The sequence below is a fragment of the Xenopus tropicalis genome, chromosome 1 (genome assembly GCF_000004195.4).
Source record: "Xenopus tropicalis strain Nigerian chromosome 1, UCB_Xtro_10.0, whole genome shotgun sequence".
NCBI lineage: Eukaryota > Metazoa > Chordata > Amphibia > Anura > Pipidae > Xenopus > Xenopus tropicalis.
The window spans coordinates 181289189-181316379 of record NC_030677.2 but is presented as its reverse complement, the minus strand read 5'-3'; the positions used below and the strand labels follow the sequence as shown (position 1 = coordinate 181316379).

Below are 27191 nucleotides of genomic sequence, written 5' to 3'. Positions count from 1 at the left end.
AATAATAAATCAATTACTATAGTTTCACTTTTTCCACTTGGATATGTAAAGGAAGTGTAATAAAAATGCTGAAGAGGTTATTTATTAGCTTTGCATTGCAGTGTAAATACACCTCAAACCTTTTGTCTGCTTCTACTTGTGCCTGTTGCAAATCTAGCATCTTTTCTCTTAATAAGGCATAAGTTGCATTGTGTCAAGTGTGCAGGGTCATGAAAGACCTTTGTGTGAGATGCTGTGAGCACTGGGAGCACCAAAAGGTATAGTTATAAAGCACCAGGCTACGCTGGGTAAGAGCACACTGCACCTTATCATTGTTGGCATAACCAAGAATTTAGCCTGCTCAGATGAGTTGCATGTACACCAGGGAACTGGTGGTAATTCAAAGGGTTTCCTAGCAGGCTGTGTCCATGAACGCAACTGCCCAGCACAAAGAAAATTGGAAAGTTAATGCCCTCCTTGATGCCATATGCATGCCAGAAGCGATGCCATACCCACTCTGAAACTGAGCTCCACAGCTTGTGTGTCATATTCTTCCTAGCGCACATTATTAATTACACTGTCATTCTTAAAAAGAAAGCTGGATTGTGTGTAAAAATCAGGCAATTTGCATCAGAAGATTGTACTTGAGCTAAGTAAGCTTGAGTAAGATGTATTTATTTAAAAAGATTGTGTTGTAGCTTTTAGTCATGAGTATGCATGAGGTTTCCATGAAGGTAAATAGATTGATGTACATGACCTTGTAAGCTTTCATATGCCAATGTTTTACATAAGAGTTTTTAGCTTAATAAATACTTGATTTGAAGCTATAATTCAAGTTTCTGAGTTTTAGGGCTCTGGCACACGGGGAGATTAGTCGCTGCACAGGCAATTTCGGCAAATCGGCGAAAATGGCGAAATCGACTGCGCAGCGTGTGCCATCCCACCGGCGACTTACATTTTCGCCGGTGGGATGGCAATTCGGGGAGATTAGTCGCCCACGAACAGGGAGATTTGTCGCGGCCGACTAATAGAACAATAGACAATATAGAACAGACAAGTACAGAGACAATAAAGAATATGGTATGATAGAGGTATATGAAGCAAGGGTGGAGGCGTTTACAGCCAAGTCTACTTAAAGTGATACTGACAGTAAAATAAAACATTTGATTAAATGATTCTACCTCCAAAATGACCTATAACACATGTTGACCATTTTCTATGGAAAGCGCTTGTTTTCTTAATAAACGCTTCTTAAGATCCAGGAGCCGACTGTCAGCCAAGCACGACTGTCTCTATTAAGCCTGTCAGTCAAAGCAGGAGCAGGGCTGACGTCAGTCTCACAAAGATCCTCCTCCTTTCCTTTTCCCTTACTTTGAGAAGCGTCATCAATCATGTGACCCTGCCCTGATCTTGGTGTCTTCTCTCGAGACTTCACACTGCCAAGTGCTGACTGCCTGTGAGTATACTGCCTCTGACTAATTCTACCGTCCTGACTGTGTGCTGCTCTGTCTCTCTCCCTCCCTCCCTTCCTCCCCCCCTTCTCCCACCAAGATTTGTCTTTTACACATACGAGCTTTTTCTGATGTCTGCCTGCATAACCCCCCCCCTCCCCCTCTACACACAGACGCTGGGAGGGAGCTGTATCATGCAAGGGGAAGCTAAGAGGGAGCTGGGAGGGAGCTGTATTATGCAAGGGGAAGCTAAGAGGGAGCTGGGAGGGAGCTGTATTATGCAAGGGGAAGCTAAGAGAACGCTGGGAGGGAGCTGTATTATGCAAGGGGAAGCTAAGAGGGAGCTGGGAGGGAGTTGTATTATGCAAGGGGAAGCTAAGAGGGAGCTGGGAGGGAGCTGTATCATGCAAGGGGAAGCTAAGAGGGAGCTGGGAGGGAGTTGTATTATGCAAGGGGAAGCTAAGAGGGAGCTGGGAGGGAGCTGTATCATGCAAGGGGAAGCTAAGAGGGAGCTGGGAGGGAGCTGTATCATGCAAGGGGAAGCTAAGAGGGAGCTGGGAGGGAGTTGTATTATGCAAGGGGAAGCTAAGAGGGAGCTGGGAGGGAGCTGTATCATGCAAGGGGAAGCTAAGAGGGAGCTGGGAGGGAGCTGTATCATGCAAGGGGAAGCTAAGAGGGAGCTGGGAGGGAGCTGTATCATGCAAGGGGAAGCTAAGAGGGAGCTGGGAGGGAGTTGTATTATGCAAGGGGAAGCTAAGAGGGAGCTGGGAGGGAGCTGTATCATGCAAGGGGAAGCTAAGAGGGAGCTGGGAGGGAGCTGTATCATGCAAGGGGAAGCTAAGAGAACGCTGGGAGGGAGCTGTATCATGCAAGGGGAAGCTAAGAGAACGCTGGGAGGGAGCTGTATCATGCAAGGGGAAGCTAAGAGAACGCTGGGAGGGAGCTGTATTATGCAAGGGGAATCTAAGAGAACGCTGGGAGGGAGCTGTATCATGCAAGGGGAAGCTAAGAGGGAGCTGGGAGGGAGCTGTATCATGCAAGGGGAAGCTAAGAGGGAGCTGGGAGGGAGCTGTATCATGCAAGGGGAAGCTAAGAGGGAGCTGGGAGGGAGCTGTATTATGCAAGGGGAAGCTAAGAGGGAGCTGGGAGGGAGCTGTATCATGCAAGGGGAAGCTAAGAGGGAGCTGGGAGGGAGCTGTATTATGCAAGGGGAAGCTAAGAGGGAGCTGGGAGGGAGCTGTATCATGCAAGGGGAAGCTAAGAGGGAGCTGGGAGGGAGCTGTATTATGCAAGGGGAAGCTAAGAGGGAGCTGGGAGGGAGTTGTATTATGCAAGGGGAAGCTAAGAGGGAGCTGGGAGGGAGCTGTATCATGCAAGGGGAAGCTAAGAGGGAGCTGGGAGGGAGCTGTATCATGCAAGGGGAAGCTAAGAGGGAGCTGGGAGGGAGCTGTATCATGCAAGGGGAAGCTAAGAGGGAGCTGGGAGGGAGTTGTATTATGCAAGGGGAAGCTAAGAGGGAGCTGGGAGGGAGCTGTATCATGCAAGGGGAAGCTAAGAGGGAGCTGGGAGGGAGCTGTATCATGCAAGGGGAAGCTAAGAGGGAGCTGGGAGGGAGCTGTATCATGCAAGGGGAAGCTAAGAGAACGCTGGGAGGGAGCTGTATTATGCAAGGGGAAGCTAAGAGAACGCTGGGAGGGAGCTGTATTATGCAAGGGGAATCTAAGAGAACGCTGGGAGGGAGCTGTATCATGCAAGGGGAAGCTAAGAGGGAGCTGGGAGGGAGCTGTATCATGCAAGGGGAAGCTAAGAGGGAGCTGGGAGGGAGCTGTATCATGCAAGGGGAAGCTAAGAGGGAGCTGGGAGGGAGCTGTATTATGCAAGGGGAAGCTAAGAGGGAGCTGGGAGGGAGCTGTATCATGCAAGGGGAAGCTAAGAGGGAGCTGGGAGGGAGCTGTATTATGCAAGGGGAAGCTAAGAGGGAGCTGGGAGGGAGCTGTATCATGCAAGGGGAAGCTAAGAGGGAGCTGGGAGGGAGCTGTATTATGCAAGGGGAAGCTAAGAGGGAGCTGGGAGGGAGCTGTATCATGCAAGGGGAAGCTAAGAGAACGCTGGGAGGGAGCTGTATTATGCAAGGGGAAGCTAAGAGAACGCTGGGAGGGAGCTGTATCATGCAAGGGGAAGCTAAGAGGGAGCTGGGAGGGAGCTGTATTATGCAAGGGGAAGCTAAGAGAACGCTGGGAGGGAGCTGTATCATGCAAGGGGAAGCTAAGAGGGAGCTGGGAGGGAGCTGTATCATGCAAGGGGAAGCTAAGAGAACGCTGGGAGGGAGCTGTATTATGCAAGGGGAAGCTAAGAGAACGCTGGGAGGGAGCTGTATCATGCAAGGGGAAGCTAAGAGGGAGCTGGGAGGGAGCTGTATCATGCAAGGGGAAGCTAAGAGGGAGCTGGGAGGGAGTTGTATTATGCAAGGGGAAGCTAAGAGGGAGCTGGGAGGGAGCTGTATCATGCAAGGGGAAGCTAAGAGGGAGCTGGGAGGGAGCTGTATCATGCAAGGGGAAGCTAAGAGGGAGCTGGGAGGGAGCTGTATCATGCAAGGGGAAGCTAAGAGAACGCTGGGAGGGAGCTGTATTATGCAAGGGGAAGCTAAGAGGGAGCTGGGAGGGAGCTGTATTATGCAAGGGGAAGCTAAGAGAACGCTGGGAGGGAGCTGTATTATGCAAGGGGAAGCTAAGAGGGAGCTGGGAGGGAGCTGTATCATGCAAGGGGAAGCTAAGAGAACGCTGGGAGGGAGCTGTATCATGCAAGGGGAAGCTAAGAGGGAGCTGGGAGGGAGCTGTATTATGCAAGGGGAAGCTAAGAGAACGCTGGGAGGGAGCTGTATCATGCAAGGGGAAGCTAAGAGGGAGCTGGGAGGGAGCTGTATCATGCAAGGGGAAGCTAAGAGGGAGCTGGGAGGGAGCTGTATCATGCAAGGGGAAGCTAAGAGGGAGCTGGGAGGGAGCTGTATCATGCAAGGGGAAGCTAAGAGGGAGCTGGGAGGGAGCTGTATCATGCAAGGGGAAGCTAAGAGAACGCTGGGAGGGAGCTGTATTATGCAAGGGGAAGCTAAGAGAACGCTGGGAGGGAGCTGTATTATGCAAGGGGAAGCTAAGAGGGAGCTGGGAGGGAGCTGTATTATGCAAGGGGAAGCTAAGAGAACGCTGGGAGGGAGCTGTATCATGCAAGGGGAAGCTAAGAGGGAGCTGGGAGGGAGCTGTATTATGCAAGGGGAAGCTAAGAGAACGCTGGGAGGGAGCTGTATTATGCAAGGGGAAGCTAAGAGGGAGCTGGGAGGGAGCTGTATTATGCAAGGGGAAGCTAAGAGAACGCTGGGAGGGAGCTGTATCATGCAAGGGGAAGCTAAGAGGGAGCTGGGAGGGAGCTGTATTATGCAAGGGGAAGCTAAGAGAACGCTGGGAGGGAGCTGTATCATGCAAGGGGAAGCTAAGAGGGAGCTGGGAGGGAGCTGTATTATGCAAGGGGAAGCTAAGAGAACGCTGGGAGGGAGCTGTATCATGCAAGGGGAAGCTAAGAGGGAGCTGGGAGGGAGCTGTATTATGCAAGGGGAAGCTAAGAGAACGCTGGGAGGGAGCTGTATCATGCAAGGGGAAGCTAAGAGGGAGCTGGGAGGGAGCTGTATCATGCAAGGGGAAGCTAAGAGGGAGCTGGGAGGGAGCTGTATCATGCAAGGGGAAGCTAAGAGGGAGCTGGGAGGGAGCTGTATTATGCAAGGGGAAGCTAAGAGAACGCTGGGAGGGAGCTGTATCATGCAAGGGGAAGCTAAGAGGGAGCTGGGAGGGAGCTGTATCATGCAAGGGGAAGCTAAGAGGGAGCTGGGAGGGAGCTGTATTATGCAAGGGGAAGCTAAGAGGGAGCTGTATTATGCAAGGGGAAACTAAGAACGCTGGGAGGGAGCTGTATCATGCAAGGGGAAGCTAAGAGGGAGCTGTATTATGCAAGGGGAAGCTGGAGGATACTGTGGAAGACGCTAGGAGGGAGCTGGAGGGGGGCAAACGTAGTTCCTGGTCTTGTTAGTTAAAATAAAAATTGCAAATGTCGTTATAGCAATAAAACCAGTACAGGTATTGGACACCTTATCCAGAAACCAGTTATCCACACATTTCAAAATAACACAAAGGCCAGTTCCCATAGATTACAATTTAATCAAATAAATCCTTTTTCTCTAATAATAAAACAGTACATTGTACTTGATCCCAACTAAGATATAATTACCCCTTATTGGGGGCAGAACAGCCCTATTGGGTTTATTTAATGGTTAAATGATTCCCTTTTCTCTGTAATAATAAAACAGTACCTGTACTTGATCCCAACTAAGATATAATTACCCCTTATTGGGGCAGAACAGCCCTATTGGGTTTATTTAATGGTTAAATGATTCCCTTTTCTCTGTAATAATAAAACAGTACCTGTACTTGATCCCAACTAAGATATAATTACCCCTTATTGGGGGCAGAACAGCCCTATTGGGTTTATTTCATGGTTAAATGATTCCCTTTTCTCTGTAATAATAAAACAGTACCTGTACTTGATCCCAACTAAGATATAATTAATCCTTATTGAAGCGAAAACATCATTCTATGTTTAATTACTCTTTATAAAAAAAATTTTTATTACACTTGTTAGCACATGCAAATTATGGAAAGACCGCTTATCTATAAAACCCCATGTGCTGCGCATTCTGGATAACAGGTTCCATACCTGGATATACTTATGCCTGAAAATTATTCACAGGCTAAATTAAAAAGTTATTGCTTAGTAAATGGTTTATATGTAAAGTCTAAATAACCATTTAGATTTTAGAATTTGGATTATATAATAATTTTCAAATTTAACTTTTAATTTTAGAAAATAGAACTTTAATGTGAACGGTTTTTGAAAGTCATGGCTGGCTCTCAAGCAGACTTTGACACTGACTCGGAGGCATGGAACAGCTTAACTAAGGAGGAGAGGGTAATAATTTTTAATTTTAATTTTTTAATTTTAATTTTTAAAATTATTTTAAAAACTAATTTTAAAAAGTATATAATTGATAATTAATATTTGTTTATGATCTTAGACTAATAAGCTTCTTGAAATGATGAGGACAGCACAGCTTAGAGACAAGGATAATGATCCATGTTTTCCCAATGATCCATTGAGACAAACAACATCGCAAGCTGCACATGCTGAAACTGCTCACCCAAGACTTCAAAATCTTGACTGGTGCACATGCAAGAATTGTATTATTATGCCAACAGTGTTGGAGAACATTTGCTGTCGGGAGATAAGCAACGTTCTAAAGTTGATGGATCCATCGCATTCCTGCATTGTAGAAAACACAACTTTTATTGAGCGTTGTCTCAAAGAGGACTTTGTCTACTTCATATTGCGACTTCTAAAGAACTTGAAAACCCGTCCCAGTGATGATGACTACCATAGGTAAGTATTGATTTCAAGAAGTTTATTTACAAGCAGTACCTGAGAATTATCTGTGGACGACTAAGCTACCTGGGGGCATAACCCTTTGGGCAGTGGCACATAGGGGGGGAAATAGTAGCTATTGCGGGTAACTACTCTCCCTGACATAGCCGGTGGGATGTAATACGCGTCAGTTTGGCTTTCCAAGGTTACCTGAAGTTGCCTTTTAATAATGTACGCGGGCAACTATTCCCCCCCCCCCCCCCATGTGCCGCTTGCCCTTGAACTACATTTTTGTACTTCATCACATTAGGGTTTCCTTACGTAAAACAAGCTAATAAAGGATGAATTCACTTGAACTTAATTTAGTATTCATTCTATTCACTTTTCTTTATAATTTTTTAAAAGGTACCTACGCATGACCGGTTACAGAACTTTTACAGTTTGGGTACATGACTTCCTGGGGAAAAAAAACCGGAGACCGATTCCCTCTTGTGTTGTCACAGCTATACGCACAGCTTTCCCGGATTCCCACAATCTGTATCGTGGTTTTATCCCTTTGGAGGATTATGCTGCAGTTAATATGGCTCAAGACTTGGACTTTGTATTATTGTAGTACCTTTTACAAATCCTTTTCCCGTGTGTTTTGTAATAAAAATTATATATTTGCAAAATATAAACTAAAAGGGCCCTGCTTTTTCAAAGCCTACTGAAACAATAAAAGTGATTTTGTTTTCAAAAATGTTTATTTTTCTGTTTCTATAATCTTTATCTCAGATATGTTTCATGGCACTAACTAATTTCAACTTTTGATACATAGCAAAATTTCTCCAAATAAATCTGGATCTAGCTGTTCAGATTTCCAAAATATAAAAATCAAAATGTCTAAACATAACAAAACTTTTTAAAACAATAAATTTTTTAAAACCGCACTTCCAATCAACATACAATTGGATTTTGAACATTGGTTTATCTGTATCAAAGTATTGAATTTTAGTATATTCTGTTACAAGGAGACTTGTAAGTCATCACTGATACCAAAGATCCAAACATAGTATCAGAACCTTGATTGATGTTCTGCCACTGCAGATGCTTTATCTGGTTTCTCAACAGTTGCTAGATTTCTGGGCAAAGTGTCTGTCACAGACTCATATGTGGTAAGTAAATTCCCTTCCACAATATTTAACAGGTCTTCCATAAGATGGAAAAGGTGTTCATTTGATGTTTTTTCATAAATTGTACGAACAACCCACCGTTTTCTGGATCGTGGGAAGACTAGGCTTGTACGCTTTTCCCCCACTTGTGCTCCGCCTGTGGTTTGGCGTTTTACAACAGCCTGCTGCCTGTTAGTGTTGAAATTATGAGAGAGGACTGCGAGAGACGTTCTAGCTACCATAGAATCCATTGTAAAATGGATGCGTTTTGTCCTAAATTTTAACATCTTGGAATGGTAGCATTCCAACATTCCTGTGTGACAGTTGTTCACCAATCTTTGTAAGTCACCTATAAGTATCGGATTGGTAACTATATCTGTTAGTTGTAGATAGGCTGCACTGTCTTTTAGAAGCCACTCTTTGGATTCTGATTGCTCTTTTGATAATCTGCCATGGGAGCATTTGAAGTATTTTCTACTTCCTCTCCATCTGTGCTGGTTGACTGTGTGGTGAAGAACTGAGACCCACATTTCCCTCAGCAGTTCTTCATCTCCCTGACAGTTTCGAACACACCACCAGAAATGTCGAATTATTGACTCAACCCAAAGGCCTAAATCCTTGCATTGCTTACGTTTGCTAGCTGCTATAATTTTTTTTCTGATGTTCTTAGCATAATGCCAAATGTCTAGTTGATGATTTATGGTGTATTTGTCACTTTCCAATGTTTTTTTTATACTGGGGTGCTTGTCTGTTGCAACTACACACACATCAATACCTTCTTGGATTATTCTGTCAAGGCATCTTTGAAATGCTACGTTTTCCATGGCATTGGAGGAAGATGTTTCACTTCGCTGCACTATTTCAAAGTCCACGATTTTATTAGTGGCAAGATCACTGAAGCTATAGGTGCAATATTTTGCTGTGAAACCGGGGCTATCACACTGGCCATCACCAGCAAGTGCAACAGGGTGCTTTCCAATGTTCTCTCTTATTAGCTTACGCTCTTTTTCCCAGAAATGATGAACACTTTTGAATAAAAATTTTCGTTGATAACGAAAAAATGTTCTTTGGGAAATCTGTTGCACCCCTAAAATATCTAAAAATTCATGAATCCTGTTAATGTTGCACCCGGTGAATAGAACTGCAGCAGCTAATAATATGTTTCCGGTGCTGTAATTATTTACTTTTGGCTGACTTTCAAACAATTTGAAACGATGGCCAACCGCACAATATCCGGTAACAGTCAAATAGGACCCTTCTGTAATTTTTCTAAAGCGGGTCACAAGGCAGTTACATTCAGAAGCCTGACATTGGACTTTATAAAATAAACTATCCAAGCACGTTTCAAACACAATAAATTTACGGTCTTCAATGGAGGATTTTTTTACATCGGGTACCCTGGATTCTAAAGTAGAATCAAGTTCATCTACAGAAATGTGTTCCAGGGTGTCTTTCCCTACAATAAAATCTGAATCGTTCGGGTCATAAAGATTGGAAATGTCACTGACAAATAGGTCATCTGTATCCAGATTTTCAGAATTTAGTGAACTGTCATGTTCTAACTGTAAATTGGACATGGGATCTGTGGGTTTAATAGGCGTAACCGTGGTTGGTATTGATGCATGCTTGTCTATGTGACTTTTTATTGGAGTTGACTGTAAAAAAGTATAATTGTGATCCTTTCCTACAGCTTCAGGTTCTGCCTGTGTCCATTGAAATTCAGGGACTTGTGTTCCCTGGTCTGCACAAACATTATCAGTTTGAGTGGATGCCTCAATTAGGATTTTTTTTGACTTATTACTACGTTTACGCTTGGAAGGCCCGGCTACAGGCTGATTAGTTTCTGTTCCAGATGACTCTTCCAATGAACAGGTTGAAGAACTATAACTATGCCTCTGGAATGAGTCATGTCCAAACAATGTTGGAACTGCAGAAGGAAGAAGGACCTTTTTATCACCTTTAATGAGATAACTGTCATCTGTAAAGTGTTTAGAACAGATCCTATAGTTATCATTTTTTTTTGTTTGCATTATTTTCTGGGACAAAACTTCAATGTCCTCAGCTGAATATTGTTGCGTTTTTGCAAGCCATTCTTTAATCCTAGAAAAGTTTTTCGGAAAAACATGAAGAATCACGTTTTCCTTTACTTTTTTTCTACCGGTCCAGCTATGGCACTGTTTAACTATGCAGCAAGGCATTATCCTGAAAAAAGATAAGCATTTTTTTTTCAGTGAATGCAAATAAAAATTTATTTGAAACTAATACAACATTTAAATCTAATAGTGTCTTCCAATACAGATAATCTACCTATAATAATGTATGCATGTATGTATATCTTAATTTATACAGTGCATATACGGTCTGCTTTTCTATGCCTGCGTTATTTATGCGGGTTTGCTCTTATGGCAAGGGCATATGGGGCAGATTGTCAGCCAGAGGATAAGAGCAAGACTTGCCATTTTTTGGCATATATTGCCTGCAATGCTTTGGGGTACAACTCACTGTAGGAGCTGCTGCTTATTATTTAACTTGATGAAAATTAAGCCATGTTGAGTATTATACCTGTATAGTAGTATACCAGTACAGTATGGCTCTTGTGGAATAGTAGTATTATACCTGTATAGTATTATACCAGTATAGTATAGCTCTCATGGTATGGTAGTGTTATACCAGTTTAGTGTGGCTCTCGTGGTATGGTAGTATTATACCAGTATAGTAGAATTATACAATTGTAGATTGGCTCTCCTGTTATAGAAGTATTATACCTGTATAGTATGGCTCTTGTGGTATATTAGTATTATACCAGTATAGTATTATACCAGTATAGTATAGCTCTCATGGTATGGTAGTATTATACCAGTATAGTAGAATTATACCAGTATAGTATGGCTCTCATGGTAAAGTAGTATTATAGCAGTATAGTAGTGTTATACCAGTATAGTATGGCTCTCGTGGTATGGTAGTATTATACCAGTATAGTAGAATTATACCAGTATAGTATAGCTCTCATGGTATGGTAGTATTATACCAGTATAGTAGAATTATACCAGTATAGTATGGCTCTCATGGTAAAGTAGTATTATAGCAGTATAGTAGTGTTATACCAGTATAGTATGGCTCTCGTGGTATGGTAGTATTATACCAGTATAGTAGAATTATACCAGTATAGTATAGCTCTCAGGGTATGGTAGTATTATAGCAGTATAGTAGAATTATACCAGTATAGTATGGCTCTCGTGGTAAAGTAGTATTATAGCAGTATAGTAGTGTTATACCAGTATAGTATGGCTCTCGTGGTATGGTAGTATTATACCAGTATAGTAGAATTATACCAGTATAGTATGGCTCTCGTGGTAAAGTAGTATTATAGCAGTATAGTAGTGTTATACCAGTATAGTATGGCTCTCGTGGCATGGTAGTATTATACCAGTATAGTAGTATTATACAATTATAGATTGGCTCTCCTGTTATAGAAGTATTATACCTGTATAGTATGGCTCTTGTGGTATAGTAGTATTATACCAGTATAGTAGTATTATACAATTATAGATTGGCTCTCCTGTTATAGAAGTATTATACTTGTATAGTATGGCTCTTGTGGTATAGTAGTATTATACCAGTATAGTATTATACCAGTATAGTATTATACCAGTATAGTATAGCTCTCATGATATGGTAGTATTATACCAGTATAGTAGAATTATACCAGTATAGTATGGCTCTCATGGTAAAGTAGTATTATAGCAGTATAGTAGTGTTATACCAGTATAGTATGGCTCTCGTGGCATGGTAGTATTATACCAGTATAGTAGTATTATACAATTATAGATTGGCTCTCCTGTTATAGAAGTATTATACTTGTATAGTATGGCTCTTGTGGTATAGTAGTATTATACCAGTATAGTATTATACCAGTATAGTATTATACCAGTATAGTATAGCTCTCATGATATGGTAGTATTATACCAGTATAGTAGAATTATACCAGTATAGTATGGCTCTCGTGGTAAAGTAGTATTATAGCAGTATAGTAGAATTATACCAGTATAGTATGGCTCTCGTGGTAAAGCAGTATTATAGCAGTATAGTAGTGTTATACCAGTTTAGTATGGCTCTCGTGGTAAAGTAGTATTATAGCAGTATAGTAGAATTATACCAGTATAGTATGGCTCTCGTGGTAAAGCAGTATTATAGCAGTATAGTAGTGTTATACCAGTATAGTATGGCTCTCATGATATGGTAGTATTATACCAGTATAGTAGAATTATACCAGTATAGTATGGCTCTCGTGGTAAAGCAGTATTATAGCAGTATAGTAGTGTTATACCAGTATAGTATGGCTCTCATGATATGGTAGTATTATACCAGTATAGTAGAATTATACCAGTATAGTATGGCTCTCGTGGTAAAGTAGTATTATAGCAGTATAGTAGTGTTATACCAGTTTAGTGTGGCTCTCGTGGTATGGTAGCATTATACCTGTTATAGAAGTATTATATCTGTTTAGTATTGCTGTTTAGTATTGATTGATTACTATAGTATTATATATACTAGTAATACCAGTATACCAGCAAATTATATAATCTTATATTATTTTATATATATGTTATTGTGGTGGCAGTACTGTTATAGCCATACTACCATATTGTTTTAATTTGTTACATGGTCCCTCTTTGTTATTTATTTATTATTTTATTATAGTGGAATAGTGAATATTCTGTATTTTGGGTGCCACTGGTACTTACTTGCCGTATTCCTGAGTGATTAATGCGATTTTCGCATATAAACACTCAAAGCGTGTGCTGCTGCAGTCAAAACAGGCATAGGACTGAACTAGAAGCGTCTGAGCGCTTGTTACTAAGCGCCGACGTGCGCGATGACGTCACCGATGACGTCATCGCGCACTGAAGCAAGAGAGGGCAACGCTGGACCGTCGCCGATTGGTTGAAAGGTGAGAGTTTTTTTTTATTGCAGGGGCGGCGTTCCAGGAAGCCAGAAGGGAAGAAAGAAGATGGCGGCGTCGTGGGACTCACAGTCAGAAGGTGGCGACAGAGGAGCAGCTGGACTGAGGGATTTTTTTCCCCAGCGTTTCAGAAGCTAACATGTGAGTATATAACATGGGCAGAAAAAAAAAAAAAAATCACACCATGTCAGAATCGCTTTAAGGCATTGCCTGACAGAAATTGATCAGCTATATATGATCATGGGGACAAAAGGGTAAGATTTTTGAGAGAGAGTTGTCTATAGGGTAACAAGGACTGTCACCTATCTTATCTTATATGAGAAGTTGTGAGTTTTTCAGTTAAACCAATTGTATAAAAAGAATAGGAATTAGAATAGGAAATAGAATTTTTTTTAAAAGGCTTGTTCCAGAAAGATTAGTGGACAATCTTGGATATAACAGTGTCATAACCAGATGTGTGGTACAATTTATCAAGTTATGGAAAGTAGAAATCATGTTCAGCCTATTCACAGAAAGTAGAGTAAAACTATTGCAGTGCCCATCCCAGCCTTTGTCTTGTCTTTGTTGGCTAATATTAATGTCTAATTGTATTTTATTTATCTAGGGTCTGAGGGTGATGGTGCAAGAGTATTGGTCACCCAAACCATTGAGGCTGAAGTGTCAGGTCTTAAAAGTCCCTCAGTGTAGATGCAGTTTGTTACTGAACATCTGGAATTGCTAGTATGGAGTTCTTTGGTAAATTGCTTTGAAGTGAGACAGGCAATAGTATTAGTGCTATCATCTCAGACTACATTAAGAATTTTTCAAGCAAGAGTAGACACAACTAATTATTACCGTATTTCATATGGGTTTGCGTTTAGTGACAGTGGAATTCTAGGATTACATGATACTGGCTCTTTATTTCATCTACAGAGCTGGAAGGCTGCATTTGGTAGGAAAAGTAAGTACTTATTGGCATGGTCCTATGTGCATATTTCTTCTGGTGCTACACTGATTCTTCCTCCTACTATATGCAATGAAAACATCTCCAAATTGCTGCTAGCTCACAAGGAATTATGTTTAGATGGCAAGAAGGGTAGGTGACCTTATTTGAAGGGGATCCAAAGGCACTAGCCAGTACACATCTTGGACAATTGCACCCTTAGTTAATTTTATTTTCATTCCAGATCTGAATATATGCTTTATATGCTTAATCTAACACCGTATTTAAAAAGAGAAGATTAGACCTGAATAATATGTTGCCTTGTGGACATTATGATGTCCAAAGTCCAAGGTACCTTAAAAATAAAGCTCTCAGAGTGTCTAACTGAAGGTGGAAATTCAAAGTCAATTCAAATTGTGAATATGTGAAACCAAAAATAAAGATGAATAAAGAATCTATATTTTTTTGCCTGTCAGAGATGTTCCATATTGTTACAAAAAATGATGTAAGAAAATAATTGCATAATTATTACCAGTAGTGAATAATGTCACCAGATGCACAGCTTTCTATGAGATTTTTATGTGGACAGCCTTACAAGTAAGCCATCTGTATCCTTTCCTTTGTACGCATTGTCCCCATATCCCTATTTTTTCCCCCCAGAACTGATGAAAACTGCTGAAATGCTTCCCTGCTGATTAATGGCAAATCTTTTTACTTCCTTAATGGCAATGTTTTCTAGAAACACAGATACAACAGACAGTAGAAGACAGTGACATTATTTTCCTGCAGTTTAAAGCATAAATTCAGCTATTCATAGATGTCAGTCATATTTATAACCAGCTGGATTATGAACTATTTCCCCTTAATTTGCACTTTTTTTATAGCAGTACAGCAAAAAAATGTTGTAAATGTTGTTTCTCCAGGAAATATTTTTTTTGAAATAGAATTCTTCAGTTGCTGCATTCCACATTCCATTTCCACTGCAACCTTTCTGTATTTTTAATGCTTTATATCAGTTTTTCATAAAAACACAGCACAGAATTATAGCACAAGAAAGAGGGGTAAACGAATTAGACACACGACAAAACCCAAGTAGAAAAGAAGGGGAACAAAAGCACAACCAGTAGCAAGTGACACAACTGGGCCCCTTGGCCCCATATTAACCCATTAACTTATGTTAGAAATGTAGGATACATCAAGCTTAGTTAACAAGCCAACTGGATCAGAAAAATAGCTCCCAGAACCTCTGCGCTATGTTATTGTTACAAAATTTCCTGCTACTCAAAAGGAAATATAAAAAATGCAAAGTTGATTCAAAACATTTAATTAGAAAGTCATTATATACAGACCCCATGATGCTCCGCCTAGGCCTATATACAATGACTTTCTAATGAGATGGTTCGGATAAACATTTTGAATACAGTTTTGTATTAATTATGTTTCCATCCTTTTAAATAGTAGTAGTACAATATCCTTGGTGTCCTGCCATATTTACCACATTTGGAAAATTTACCAGGACAACCCCTAGCATAGCAAATTGTTTTATTGAGGGGGGAGTCTTAGTAACTTCACAGAAAATCACTGGCACAACATGTCATGGTGCGAGCAGGTTTAACCTTGCGTGTTTATTCCAAATGTGAAGTTTCGGGGACGACCCTTCATCAGACTCACCAATCCCCACCCCCCACTGTGCACCAGCTTGATCACTTTTTGAGAAGCCAGGGCGTGCTGGTGATTTGTCTCTACACAAGAGTCTTGGTAACCAATCTGACTGGACTGTTTTTGAATGGTTCCCTATGTCAAATGCAAAGTCAAGTATGCTTCTCTTAAGTGGCTTAGATATTGAAATTTTCAGTGTTAGCACTTGGTGGACAGGCAAATGATCTTTAAAATAATTGAAAATTGACCCCCAGTACTTTTGTGCATAAAGCACAAAATGGCATCAAGCCCCTTATACCAAAGCCTAGTTGCTGTAAGATATACTTGATTTTTAATTTTAATAATATTGCCAGAAATTATCTGATGTTTAAATAAGTTGTATGACACAGAATTTACAAGATAGAGAAGGCTGAACATTCAAAAATATGCTAGAGGCAATCTACAGAAATGCTTCTGAGAAAGACTAACAGCCAAGTTATCAAGAATTGATATTGATATAGTAGCCCTTTTGGATTTGGGTTTAGCATTTTTGTTCCTATGGTCTCTAGAATACTGTATGAGGATAACTATGATGTGATAAGCATGGCTAAGTGGGGAAGAATTCTGTCTCACTCACTTTTTTGCCTCTACTACCCAGGAGTTTGGGGATGCTTCCTTGTCTTGAGTTGGTTCTTTCATCCAGGGAGTCTTAAAGCTTGCCATTTGGATTCGTTGTCCAGGAACATATGGGAACATAGGAAGAAAAAAACTGTCCCTAAACGAAAATCGTTTGAGCCTAGTCTGGCACTGTACTGCTTACCTTACAGTCTACCAAGTGAATTTGGTTTTAATAAAGGTAACATTTCTGAACAAATTCTTTTTCTGAACAAATTTCTTTTTCACAGACACAGAATAAAAACGGTAGTACCGTGTTAGCCAGTGTAAAAAATAATGAAAAAAACACAAATACAAGAGTATTGTAGAAATGGTATGGAAATGTGGCAAAAACTACTATTAAAGAGCCAGGTTATTATGGAGAGGTGAAATCCTATACTAAGGGGTTATTTATCAGGTTTTTTTTGTTGACCTCAAATTTTCAACCAAAAAACTCTGCAAAACTCTCTCTCTGAAGGCTTGTGCGATCATGTACAGTACAAGTCAATGGGAGCTGACTGTGGCAAAATTTTAACTATTTAGGCAATTCAAGTTTTTCAAGTTTTTTGTAAATATATTCAATCTTTGCGACACATTAAAAATGAGGAGAAAATGATGAATTTGAGGTATTCAATTGCATTTTTTTATTTATTTTTTTAAATAAGGTAACATACACATTTTTTTTAAAATTTTGAGAATTTTTTGAAGTAGAAGAAAACACAAAAATAACACAAATGGGAATTTTATAAATAGTCATTTGCAAAATGTGTTTTGTCATAGAAAGGAGTTCAGGTAAAACACAGCTAATTCTCCCTTTATGTGTGTATACAATAAGACACTTTTATGCCGTTGTTTTCAGAGGAGAGAAGACTGCGACCTTGTAACTCCCTACTGAACCATGGATGCACGGTTGTCGACAAACATCAAAGAACATTTATGAACCAATGTGCAAACTATAACATTTCCTTTGATATTTATGGATTACATTGCAGTTGACAATGCCTCCTTACAAACCAGCATTACTGGTTCCAGGGCACCATGCAAAGCCTCTGAAATTATTTATAATATGCATGGAAGAACTATGAAAAAGAAAACAAGTGAAAAATGGCTGTAATTACTTGTGATTTAAAAATCATCTTAGAAAGGGCTAAAAATGTGTTATATTATATATAATCTAAAGTGCAAATTGGAAACATGTTCCAATCACTTCCTTTAATGCATTTTGTTCACATGTATTATTATGTTCTGGCTAAAGACTGCACTGACTGATTTAACATTCATACAGGTTAGTTGGGATCAGTTAGTAAGGCACTGCTTTATTATTGCTTAAAATAAAGCCTATGGGAGATGACCTTTCCATAATTCTGGATAATGGGTTTTTGGATAACAGATCCCATACCTGTAGTTAGTTCTGTCTCAATTTCAGCCATAGAATTCTGTCTGTGAAAAAGAAATCCTTTTCTCAATCATGAAGCAATCTATAGAGTAGTAGTTGCCTTAGTCACTTGACTTTCTTCCCTTTCTCTCTTGCCCCTGGGTAATCTCCTAGCACCCTGCTTTCTCCCTTCTCCCATGTAGATGATTTCAAACTACCAGTTTCAGGCAGATTTGTTCAGAAATGTTACCTTTATTAAAACCAAATTCACTTGGTAGTCTGTAAGGTAAGAAGTACAGTGTCAGACTAGGCTCAAATGATTTTCGTTTAGGGACAGTTTTTTTCATCGTAAGTTCCCATATGTTGCTGGACAACAAATCCAAATGGCAAGCTCTAAGACTTGGTTATGTGCTGAAGGCTGTTGGTAGTTGTATACCTGCAACATATGGGGATTCAAGGTTAATGGGCTTATTTATTAGTGTTCGAGCTTGTGAATTCAAGATTTTTTTCTAAATCGAATAAACTCACATATCGAATTTGAGTTTAAGAATATGACTTAACTTTTCCTACAACAACTCGCAAGCTTTTAGATGCCAAATTTTTACAATCGAGTTTTTGGGTTTTTTGCACTTAATAAATACCAGACATTTGGGTTTTCGAAACGATAACTCGAATTCAATTTTTTTTAAGCGCAAAAAGACTTGAATCAAGAAAAAAAATTTAATTCGACCGTTGACAAATCACCCCCTAAGTATGAGGCTATTAGGGTTTGGTTTGTGCAAGGAATAATGCTAACCATGCACACCACCCAAGCAGAGTTAAAGGCTCAGATGGCAGAGAGGTGCTGCAGCCACTTGCATTGCAACAGTGCTCACTGCATAACTGCCCTGCATTTGAGGTCAGGCCCCACTGGCAATTAGGCGCAGGTCAATGCTGATCATACAAGGACTGAGAAGAGTCAAAGTGCACCTTGAGCAGCACAGAATAGTATGGTCACTGCTGAGCAGTAGGGCCAACATGATAAATGAGCCTCATTATCATTCCTCAGCTCATTAGTTTCTAGTATGTGAAACCTTATCTTACTTCCAAAAACTTCCCATCCATTTAACCATTAAACCTCACTTAATTAGTCTGGCTCCTTCTAAAATATGTGTGCCTGAAGTTTCCTCATCCGTAAAGCAGACGCGTATTTCACCCATTTCTTTTTGCAAGATTTCATAAGAAGTTTGTGTTCTCTTTTGTGCGCGCGAATGACCTTGGGAGTTTTTCATTTACTTTGGGGAGGTGGGTTAGTCAGACTCATTAGCGTCTATGCCAAAATACAGACATCTGCAGATTAGCAATCAAGTAATGTGAATTATTATGATACGTTTGTAAAGGGTCACAGCACTGAGGAATAAAAGACTGTATATATCCAACATACATATTACATACAAATATTAACCTATACAAGCTGTAAAGAGGGCTCTTGCTTTGCTCTTTGCACCTTGCCCCTATTTTGTATATGAGCCCCTACACCTGCAGCAGGTTTGCTTAAATCTGTATCTGTCTTAAAGGAATCTTTGCCTCCGAACAATATAACTCTTTTTAAAGGGGACCTGTCACCTGTCACCCAGACATAAAAAGATGTCTAATAAATGTCCTTTTCAAATTAATCATGAAACCTAAATTCCATTTTTACTATTATCTTTATATTATCAATTATCTATTATAAAGGCATTTAGAAATCCCGGCTGTCAATCAAAAATGCATGCCCCACCTTTATGCCTCAGATATAGAGGCGCAGCAGGCACATCAGCCAATGAATGGACAGAGTTCTGCCTTTTGCTCCCACACTACTTCCTGTTACAGTCAGAGCTGCATTATTTCCTGTCAGCTGATCTCTGAGGGAGCACACAGCCCATCACTAAATGGTGGCTCAATGGAAAGGATTAAAAAGGCAATATTTACTGATATATATTCCAGTTTGGTAAGATTTATAGGCCACTTAATATGATACCAAGTAGCTGTTGATTAAGTATTCATTCTAAAGGCACAGTTTTTTTTTATATGAGCAATAAAATTATTTATCAAATTGGAAATGGTGTTCCATAGGGTTGAAAAAAGACTATCAAGTTCAACCCCTCCAAGTAAATCCAGCACACACAAACCTATACTGACCTATTTATTTGCAAACAAATTGAATTTAAAAGGATTTTTTGCATGAAACAACAATGCCCAAGCCACACGCACCTGTGCTCTCTCTTTATAGGGCATAATAAACAACAACTGTTCACAAGCATCTGATTATGACAAGGGTTTTATTATGGTTCTCAGCAGACTTAAATAAGACGTTTCACAGCTATAAACATGTACATATAGGGGCCTATTTATTATGCTGTTTAAAATGAAATTTGCAAAAAAAAAAGGTGCAAAAAGTTGTGTCAAATAAATGGTGAATTTATCAAGGTGTCTTTTATTTGACGCCAACTAAGATATAATTAATCCTTATTGGACACTTCCCTATGGTTATGCTCAGCATCAGTGCATCTGTTCCACCTCCTCTTCTGAATCGTGTGCAAAAGCATCTATTGATGCAAGGGAACCCTGGAGCTGCTGCCCCCTTAAAGCTGGTGGTAATGTTCCCCCTGAAGGGTTTGCAAAAACAAACAAAAAAACCCAAAAATAATATAGAGTAATGTTCCTCAAAATATACACAAAAAATATACCCTTGTGCCACACTCACATTGTCAGTGAATATACATCCAAAGAATGCAGTTTCAAGGACCCAGAATTGTGTAAAGTAACACCTGACCTGTCACCCTACAAAATAATTCCAAATGGTTTTCTATTGTGTTTGTCAAGTAAAATAAACTTCACTTACACTATAAAAATGGTTTTAATCTTATTTTCTTTAGCCTTGGAATTCACAATTGCAGCCATTAAAGACAATCGCCATTTTGTGGACACTGTTATTAAGGCAAGCTTTGTATCTTGGCAAAATCTCGTGCCTGTTCCAGTATGGGGGGACCTGATGCTCATGCCTATGCACTTGTTACTGGTTACAAAATTAGATGGTGGGGAGAGAGATTGAATATGAGAAGTGCAGCAACAACTAAGAAGTTCTGAATTGAAAGTGATTGACAGCTGGGATTTTTAAATGCTTTTGTAATAGGTATGGATGTGGTAATAAAAAAAATGAGTTTGGGTTTCATGTTTAATTTGAAAAGGACTTTTGTTATACAGCTTTTTATGTCTGGGTGACAGGTCCACTTTAAAGAGCCCCACGCAACACAGAAACCCCTAATATACTGTACCTATCTGTTCCTTCAAAAAGTATGAATAAATACCATTTTATACTGTATGCAAAACAGTTCTTCTCTTTCTGCATCATTAGAAATCCTGGCAGGGGAGGAGGGACTAAAACATTCATGTTACAAATTGTAACAACTTCTCCACAGCTCACAGACAGCATGCAGGAACTACATAACCCACAATGCATTGCACTGTGATTTTTTTTTCCTTACTGACATCACGTGTGCAGGGAATTGTGGGATTTGGAGGAGGCAGCCTGAAGACAATCGACTACTATTACATTGTGCTTAAGTGTGCACAAGTATCTGGAGCCTCTGCTGATGTGCAATGTGAAAGCAAGTGGCATTTCTAAATAGAATAGCAAGATCACCAAAAATAACATCGTTTTGCAGATAAGCACAATTTAACCAAGAGTCTAGCACCGCTGATTCTGTTGTCCATGCAGCCTTTGTGTAGTGTTGTCATTTCTAAGATGCTCAGTTCTGAATATAATGCTGTGTACATCCTTTGTTAAATACAGGGAACCAATGACATGATCATGAGATGGAGTCACACCATTCATTGGGCTACAGCATTCAGGCATGGACAGATTTTTGCAGAACTGCTTTTAAAAAGTGGTGGCATTGGGTGATTCATTTGTGGGCCATGGTGGGTTCTTATGAAGAAATGGCTTACATAATTATCAAAGCATTGGTAGCAGACAATCAGCACATCATTGCCAATAGAATAGAAACATTTTATCGCACAATTAAGAAATCGTGGTAGTTATAGATTTTAAATCAAAGAGAATCAGTTGTTTTTTTTGGGAAATTTACCTGTGTGTCCAAACGTGTGAGACAAATTGTGTTTTCCATTCTGCCTTGGCTGAGTCTGAATTATTTCATACAGAAAAATCATGTGTAGAATTTTTGAATGCCTTTGGTGTAATATTTTATGATTTAGAAAAGTTTATCATTTAATGTCTGTAGACATAACATCTGCTTTTTTATTGTTTAGCATGTTGAAATCAGATATTTAATTGATCTACCCAGAAATACACATACAAATAAATAAACGCATTACAATAAATGGATTTTCCCCCAAAATGATAAAATGATAAAATGTAACAATTTCTACAGCTGCTTACACCGACATGGGGCCAAGATCTTTTACTGCAGAGCGTGACTCTTCTAGTTGCAGTATGTTAATAAAGAGGTTCTGTTCAATGGAGAGTGCTGCTATTTTCCTATTGATGCAGGGGAATCCTGGAGCTACTGCAACTTTCTAACCAGGCTTCAGGGTTCCTCAGCACCCTGTGTCAATAAGTGTCAGCACCCCAAAAGTGAGGGTTTGCAGGCATGTCAGGCACCTCTAAATATTTTCCTGTGGGGGAGGGGGGGTGCAGGTGGGTGCCTTATTATTATTACGTCAAAGAGCCCATTCATCCATTCTTATCTCATCCTATGGAAAACGAGGGGAATCCTTCTATGGCACTCTTGGGGAAACCCAAGCCTGAAGGCAAATTAGGTGGAATTTATTAGTGAATACTTATTCTAACTGTTATGACAAGGCTTTCATATATCTGCACCACTGTTATGATCTGATGGGGGAAGCTGGAACTGAAACCTTCCTCTAGAGCATACCATACTTAATATAAGCATTAACCTTTGAGCAGAACAGATGGAAAATATCTAACAATATAGGCGTTTATCAAGTAAAATTTGTAAAGAGCGATGGAGAGAATCCCTCCCAGAGGACTGACACAGGAAAGGGAAGACAACAGGAACAGAAAAGAGCAGTAAAGTGGAGAAAAAGAAATGAAAAAGGCAGATGGAGAAGCGGAGAAGATCATTCATATATAGATATAATGCTGGTAAACAAAGTGCAAAAATTGCCTCAAACCCCTAAAAGGTTCATGCAATATAAGCAAATTGTTTTAGTCAGTGTAACTGTGTGGCAGAAACCAAAGTCATTTCTTGCTTAATAAGAATATGTCAGAGGAGTTCATTGCTTAAAAGAATAAAATAATTTATCTGGAAAACAGTTTATCATCTCTACTGTGTCACTTGGTATGTGGGAGAAATATCTTCCAACCTATTTCACCAGTATTATACTCAAGGGTGAGGATCTGCATTTTCCATCTTTTCCAAAATGTACTTATTTATTGTATCTGATTTGCACCCAGGTTGAAGTTTTAATGAGTGAATAAGTGTGTGCCTAAGCCTTCAATAATATCTATGTATCTCTATATCTATCTGTCTATCTATCTATGTCTCTATCTACATTTTACTTGGTTACAGTCAACATTATAGAGTTAATAAGAAAGAGCCCATTCACTGCCCAACTTCTTATAATGCCGAAATGACATACAGGAACTAACAATCTAACATTGTTGGACAGGAAAAAGGAAATACATTCATTAAATTGAATCCTTTACTCATTTCATTTCTTTTAGCATCTAGATTGGTGGCTCCCAGCTGTGGAGTTTTTTCTGGGAACCTCATTAGCTCTCCAGTTAATGTAATTAAGAAGCCTGTGTTGAAAAAGGAAGATATTTAACATTTGAAATGTGTGGTTTCACTGAGAATCACGAAGAACCAATGCCTTAGAATAAAAAAATGCTTCTTGACTCCAAACAAGTAGTTGCACCTGGCAACCTTGTATTTCTGATCTTTATTATTCTGCCAGTGCAACTCTCAGGGTGTTTGTTTACACATGCCCCAGGCTAGAGCATTAAGGGGCACAAAATTAACCCTTAATGGGGTAGTTGAACGTCAAATTAACTTTTATGGGGTTATGTAATAAAAGGCACTAAGTTTGCCCAGGAGCAGTAACCCATAGCAACCAATCAACAGGAAGCATTTACTGGTCACCTGTTTAAAAGCAAAAATCGTATGAGTTACTGCTGCTGGGCAAACTTAGTGCTTTTTATTACATATTGGGGTTTGTATGATACAGACATTTATATTAGACAATTGATATTGAGATAATTTACAACTGATCTTCATGTGTTATTTTTTTATGTTTTTTTGGTTATTTAGCTTTTTGTTCAACAGCTAGCAATGAGGTGGGATTTGAACAAAAGACTGGAATATTAACAGGAGAAGGCCTGAATAAAATGTAACATTAACAATAAAATTACTGTAGCCTCACAGAGCAATTATTTTTTGGCTGTTGGGGTTAGTGCTTGAAAGCTGGAAAGAGGTAGAAGAGGAAGGCAAATCATTCCAAAACTAAATAATTGAAAAACATTTGTAAAGTTGCTAGGACTAGGGCATTCTATAACATATTAAAAGTTAACTTGAGGCTAATGTCAGACGAGGCGTAGGGTGGATATTTTCGGGAAGCGGAAAATCGCTTGCTGAAAATTCCGCCCTACACCTCCTACATGTGCCTGCACCCGAGCGTATCTCATTCATTTGGGTGCAAGCACAAATAGGAGGCGTAGGGCGGTATTTTCGTCAAGCGCTTTTCCGCTTGCCAAAAATATCAGCCCTGTGCCTCGTCTGACATTGGTCTTAAGGTGAACCACATATTTAAGTGCTAATTTAGTAAGCACCTGTGTCTAGGGCATACAGTAATGGCCAAAATTGTTGGCACCCCAGAAATTTTTCCAGAAAATTGAGTATTTCAGTAACACATATTTTGCTATACACATGTTTATTCCCTTTTTGTGTATTGGAACAGAACAAAAAAGGGAGGAAAAAAAGCAAATTGGACATAATGTCACACAAAACTCCAAAAATGGGCTCAGTTGCTAGGTGCAGAGTGCAGTACTGGTGGTGCTAGGCAAACTTGTCCTTGCCATTAGCAAGAGCTGGTCATAAAACAGCCTAGTACTTGACTGTACCTCAGTATTTATGCAGTATCAGTACATCAACTGTTGGGTCTCGCCTCCTGTCTGTCCTCAGCATAGTAACCAAGCTAAGCATTATTTTCCACTCTTAACAAGGCACTTTGGCACCCTGTCTTCCTACGTCCACATCTAAATTCAGCAGTTTTCTCTATTTGTGGTTCAAGTAATTGTATATTGGCTGTTCAACATATCATATATCTTCTGTTAAATAAATACAAGATCACATAATTTTGTTCAGTAACGAAACACTCTACAACTTCTCTAGAATTTCCCGTGTTTGAAAATAAACTAATATTAATCTTCTTTATTGAAAGAGAAAAGGATGCATTGAGGAGTAAGCAGTATACATCCAAAAACCTTTTAATTCAAAATAAATATTTAGACCAGCAGGTTATAAATTGTTCAAATAATACGTTCAATATGTTTCAGTTTGCATAAGAAGCTGTATCATATGCCTTCTCTTCTACTGATTTATAATAAAAACAATGTAAACCTTTGTAGCCCCAGTTGTGTATTTATTTCTTTAGGTTTATATCTCCATATGTGTAATCAGCCCCTTTATAATACGACTCATGTGTTCTGCCTGTGGATATGAGCTTTCCCCTTTCCCATACTGACATATATTGGAAAGCACCATGTAAAAATTCTCTGTAACATGTATGTATTGTCGGTTGTTTCAATTTATCCTAATTATAATCTTAACTTATATTATTCTGGTAGATTGTATAAAATCTGTTCCTGCTGTCTGCTGGATTAGAATATGAAATCCTTAAGACTACAAACACAGTAAATAATGAAAAAGCTAAATTATTATTTATAAATGACATCATTGGATGATCTCAGCATTTCGATGGTTATTTTGCCTTTGTCTGCTGCAATTTAGTCATTTTATGTTACGAAACTTTGCCTTCTGTGTCTACACTGAAATTTCATCACAGAGAAAAGACCAACAGGGCCATATATTCAGTCTAGTAGCGGCCATACACAGGCAGATTTAAGCTGTTGATTTGGACGCTTCAGACTTCCTGTAATTCAGAGCTTCCTGGCTAGCGGGTTTCCAGATAAGGGATCCTAATTTACCAGTGAACACAGAGTACTGGGACATGGGCAATGGACATGAACATCCTCCAACTTAAAGAGTGGGGAAAGGTGGGAACTTGACCCAGATGCTCTCCGGTTAGTAGGGGGCACTAAGGTACACTTTTTCATATTTGCTACTTACTTTACCAACTGCCAGTTCATGCAGTGTACATGGGTATTTAAAACAAATAAACTATAATGGCTAATTGAAGAAAAACATATCAAAATGTTGAAACAAATGGGAAAAGTTGTGATGTGTGCAAACATTTCAGGCAAAACATATAACATATTTTTGTCATTACTAAACAGAATCATTTATATATAAATGCAATTAATGCTGACGTCTTGCTTGCTAAAACATTTTCTTTCTGCTAATTAAGATTGAAATCTCCCTGTGCCAGAAGAGGACTAAATCATTTTTCACAAAGTTTTTTTTTCCCAGCATACCGCACAACTACCACAGTAATCACGGCACAGACCAAATATGTGAGAACTTTATTAAAAAAATGCCATTATCCACATTGGCACCAGTTTGGTTTGGCAGCAAAATGGTCATTGTTGGCAAGATTTTTCTGTGGATTACGAGAAATTGCAGGTCTGACTTCTTTTGGTGTACCTCCAAGAAATAAACATGCTTCTGTCCAATAGACCTGTGTGACTGGAGTAATTCCTCTAAATTGTAAATAATATAATATTAATTTAGTGGAAAAAAATCAATGAAAAATAAACATATTTTTGAATATATCTCTTAGAATGGATATTAAAGGGGTCATTTACTGCAACAATAAGGAGATGGTTCCTGCTCCAGTGCTCACATCATTACACAGGGCTAATACCCTCAACTGTAGGTCTCAGGCTAACAACTTCTACTATGACTTCTACTGACTTCACATTTAAATCATATTTTATTACACAAACATTTAATGAATTGTGAGACACAACCAGCATCACTAAGGACAGATTATAAGTAATGAAGCTGTAGAACATTTTTGGATGTGTAAATATGTTGCTGGTGTGTGTATTACAAGCAATGATGTGAAGAGTCTGTAGGTTATGGAGCTACAGGTTGGGTGTTTGAAACAATGAATATTATATTTACAGGCAGCATATAAGGAACAGTGGCACACACACTTGTTCTCTAGGGGTTAACAACCACAGCAGGTATCATTTCCCCTTATTTCAGGCTGTCGTAAAGGAAAACTATACCCCCCCAAACACTGTAGGTCTATAAAAATATATAGCATAAATAAGCTCATATGTAAAACCCTGCTTCATCTAAAGGGACCATTTCCATAAAAATATACTGTTTTAGTAGTATGTGCTATTGGGTAACCCTAACTAGAAAACTGCCATTTGAAGAATTACGAGGAAGTCAGACAGTGGAACATC

General features: G+C 39.4%; 1 protein-coding gene across 1 annotated transcript; it reads left to right on the top strand.

Annotated features, from left to right (window-relative positions):
* Window positions 1–1327: 1327 nt before the first annotated feature.
* On the top strand, window positions 1328–7629 carry LOC108645628. The gene is made up of 4 exons (XM_031893524.1): window positions 1328–1435; window positions 6336–6440; window positions 6547–6908; window positions 7296–7629. Exons 2-4 carry the CDS (start codon window positions 6372–6374, stop codon window positions 7501–7503), a joined length of 639 nt encoding a protein of 212 aa, XP_031749384.1. The 5' UTR covers window positions 1328–1435; window positions 6336–6371; the 3' UTR covers window positions 7504–7629.
* Window positions 7630–27191: the final 19562 nt, after the last annotated feature.